General features: G+C 38.9%; 3 protein-coding genes across 3 annotated transcripts; all 3 read right to left on the bottom strand.

Moving 5' to 3' along the window:
• On the bottom strand, positions 1 to 705 carry VICG_01034 (uncharacterized protein; the record flags this gene model as incomplete). The annotated part of the gene is made up of 1 exon (XM_007604418.1): positions 1 to 705. A coding segment is annotated over one exon (705 nt), but the record flags the coding sequence as incomplete, so codon positions are not given.
• Positions 706 to 1,378: 673 nt separating this feature from the next.
• On the bottom strand, positions 1,379 to 2,422 carry VICG_01033 (uncharacterized protein; the record flags this gene model as incomplete). The annotated part of the gene is made up of 1 exon (XM_007604417.1): positions 1,379 to 2,422. The coding sequence occupies one exon, from the start codon at positions 2,420 to 2,422 to the stop codon at positions 1,379 to 1,381; it is 1,044 nt and encodes a 347-aa protein (XP_007604479.1).
• A 618-nt stretch (positions 2,423 to 3,040) lies between these two features.
• Positions 3,041 to 3,411, bottom strand: VICG_01032 (uncharacterized protein; the record flags this gene model as incomplete). The annotated part of the gene is made up of 1 exon (XM_007604416.1): positions 3,041 to 3,411. A coding segment is annotated over one exon (371 nt), but the record flags the coding sequence as incomplete, so codon positions are not given.

Below are 3,411 nucleotides of genomic sequence, written 5' to 3'. Positions count from 1 at the left end.
CAGTGAGTCTAGTTTATTATCACTGAGGATTAGTTGCTGCAGCTTATTCAAGGTTTCTATCTCATCTGGTAATGACCTCAGCACATTACTTCTGAGAAATAGCTTGGTTAAGTTTTTCAGGTTTCCTATCTCGACTGGCAGCGATTCTAGTCTGTTATAGCTAACATACAGCTCCTGCAGACTTTTCAGCTTTCCTATCTCGGCCGATAGTGATCTCAGCTTGTTCCAACTGAGATCCAATCCCTGTATACTTATCAGCTCTCCTATCCCATCTGGTAATGACCTCAGCACATTACTTCTGAGATATAGCTTAGTTAAATTTTTTAGGTTTCCTATCTCGACTGGCAGCGATTCTAGTCTGTTATAGCTGGCATACAGCTCCTGTAAGTTCCACAGCTCTACTATCTCACAGGGCAATGCCCTTAGCTTGTTAAAACTAATATACAGTCGCTGTAGGCTTTTCAGCTTTTTTATATCAGCTGGTAGCTGCCTCAGCTTGTTCCAACTAAGATCCAGCTCTTGCAGATTCCACAACTCTCCTATCTCAATTGGCAATATCCTTAGTCTATTGCTTCTGAGATTTAGACACTGCAGACCCACTAACCTCTTAACATTGCTATCAATAGATGTAATGCCATGGGAGGGGATGGATATCGACGTTTTATGCGCAGGATGCTCTTCAAAGCTATAGTGCCTAGATGACATGAGACGGGGAAATTTTTCAGTTATATAGCAAAGACAAAAAAGAGTCTGCACAATCTTTGCGGCAGTATCTATTCCCAACAGCCAGTAAATCCTGAAATCATGCTTCTCCGCATCAGTGCCTCATTGAGAAATGTCAATGAGTCCTGTCAAACAAACCGTTCTGGTGATATAGACTAATAGCAAAGTACTATTTAGTGTGAGATACTGCCATCTACTCATTCTTGAACTATTGCTCTTCCATAACCAGTCACACAATGCACTGGTAATCTAGTATCCAAACAATAGAGGTTGTGAATCGGCGTGGTACCATGTGATGCAAATTGTAGTAATGGCAATACCCAGCTGATGGCAGCACAACAAGGAAACACCTGAAGACTTCTTGAACATTGCCTACAAAAATTTAATTTATCTGTCGCATATGTAAAAAAAGTCTTAGTCATACATCTTTATTTATCGCTTGTACTGTTGACACTAGTTATTTTGAATATAGTACCTTTTTGTGGATATTGAGAAAGCAACAAAAAGACTTGGATAGATTTGGCTTAATAATTGCAGGTGTTATACGGTGAGATAGTATGAAAAAGAATGTCGCGAATATATAACATGAAACAGCCATTAAATGTGGTTTTGTATTTTATTTTTTTAGTTAGATTTTTAGTAAAGATCAATTTAATCAGTTTTTGACATCCGATGCATTCTCTTTATTCTTAGCTGGTTCAACAAGCTGAATACCTACTTCATCCAGTTTATCCTTCATGTTACCATGTATAGAACACAACCCTACCCCATCCAGACCTATTTCTGCGGATTTATTTGAGCAAACTTCTTTAATTCTTGTATCAATCTTTGATACAGGATTTCCACACAGGTCTAGATACTCCAATTTTGGCATAGTACCGTTGCCTGTCTCAGCATCAAAGTAGCTTTGAAGATTGACATAGCCAATTTGATTATCATTCAAGCAGAGATACTTAATACTTTTGAGGTTATATAGACATGGCATCTCTGTCAGTCCAACATCAAACAAAGCCAACATTGTTATCTTACTGAGATCTGGACTGTTCAGTGCAGCAACATCAATTGCTGTTTTTGATATATGCAATTCCTCAGTTCCGCAGTGATCAGTGAGAAACTTCCATGTCTCCATCGGAATATGATCAAAGTCAAAGCCAGATACCTCTAATGTTGGGAGTTTAGATTTCGACAAGTATGCTTTAGCTTTTTGAATTGTTTCCTCTTTGGGGCTACCATCTTCATTTAAAAATTCGTCTTCGTTTAAAAGTTTATATTCGTTTAAAAATTCATATTCACTTAAAAATACACTGCCTGTTGGACTATAAATACAGTACAGTGTCATTGCCACAACTTCATAAATCTCATGTTTAATACTTGGATACTCATTGTGTTGGGCAAGATTTACTCTTTTAAAGTACTCATTGATTATTTCAGAGATTCTGGAATCATTCATGAAAGTAGTAAAGCGGCCAGTTGTGTCCTTGAAAACTCTGGGCTTGGGAGTTGAGTGGGGTGGGGTGTTGTCGGACTCATCACTAGAGATGGAGATACTTTGTAACTGCTCTTCTAAAGAATCATCAAGTGCAGACCTTTGTTCAGTGCCCACCGCAGTGCAGCAGGCATCTGTGGAAAATAGGGTAAGAAATCCAACAGGCAGTGCTCTGATCAGATAATTTACGGTTTTGATTGACAAGCCGTGCATGGGTGTTGGTACAGAATTTGTATTTATACTTTTTACAAAAATCTGATCGATTTAATTTATCAGTTGATTTTGGTATGAGAGGGAGTGTCAAATGTAGTGGATCTGTGCACAAACCAGATAGCATCTATTCAGCTTATAGTATGCAAGACAGTGTGAGACAGGAATATAAAGTGTGGTATAAGAGAAAAGTAGTGGATATAAAATAAATAAGAGATATGAGGATAGATCAATATTACATTGTAGTAGTTAGACTAATGGAGTATGTGTGGATTGCATTATTGCAGATATGGAATGCTACAGATGGATTAGACAGGGAGAAGTAAGTAGCAATATAAGATATGATTGTTGGGATGAGTGAAGATTTTGGAGAGGAGTAAGTGAAGAATGTGTAGGTAGATATGGTAGAAAAGGAGATATTTTGATACACAGAGAAGGGAATAAATAGGTACTAGTAGCTGGATGAGTAAGGGAAAGATACTAGGATGGAAGGTGGGAGTATGTAAGAGAGATATGGAAGATGGACATGGATAGGAGTAGAGGATTGGATAAGTAAGATATAGATAAGGGCCAGATTGGCAGGGGAAAATAAAAATTTAGGAAGAATTATTTAGAAAAATTTTAGGGGAGAAAGCTGGGAAAGCAGCAGCGAGGAGTGGTTGCAGGACTTCCGGCCGGTGGGAATTTCTGCGTCGGCAGAGCGAATGTTCCACAGAGGTGGCCCGAGTGGAGAACCGGACAGAACGAGACGTGTGGCTTGAGAGTACCAGAGAGGGGGATGGAGAAGTATGGAAGAGAGATAGAAACAAAGATAGAAGGAGGATATAGGTAGGTAGTAGATATAAGTAGGAAGGATACTAAGAAGGTAGAGATTTTGGGAGTATGATGGAACATTTTGGAAGGAAGGGATATGGGAAGGAGGACAGAAGAATAGTTGGGAAGAAGTGGAGTTAATTGAAGGACCAAGGTAGCTACGGTACTAAGGTAGTTAC

The sequence above is a fragment of the Vittaforma corneae genome (assembly GCF_000231115.1).
Source record: "Vittaforma corneae ATCC 50505 unplaced genomic scaffold supercont1.8, whole genome shotgun sequence".
Taxonomy (NCBI): Eukaryota; Fungi; Microsporidia; family Nosematidae; genus Vittaforma; species Vittaforma corneae.
This window is presented reverse-complemented; position numbering and strand designations above follow the sequence as displayed.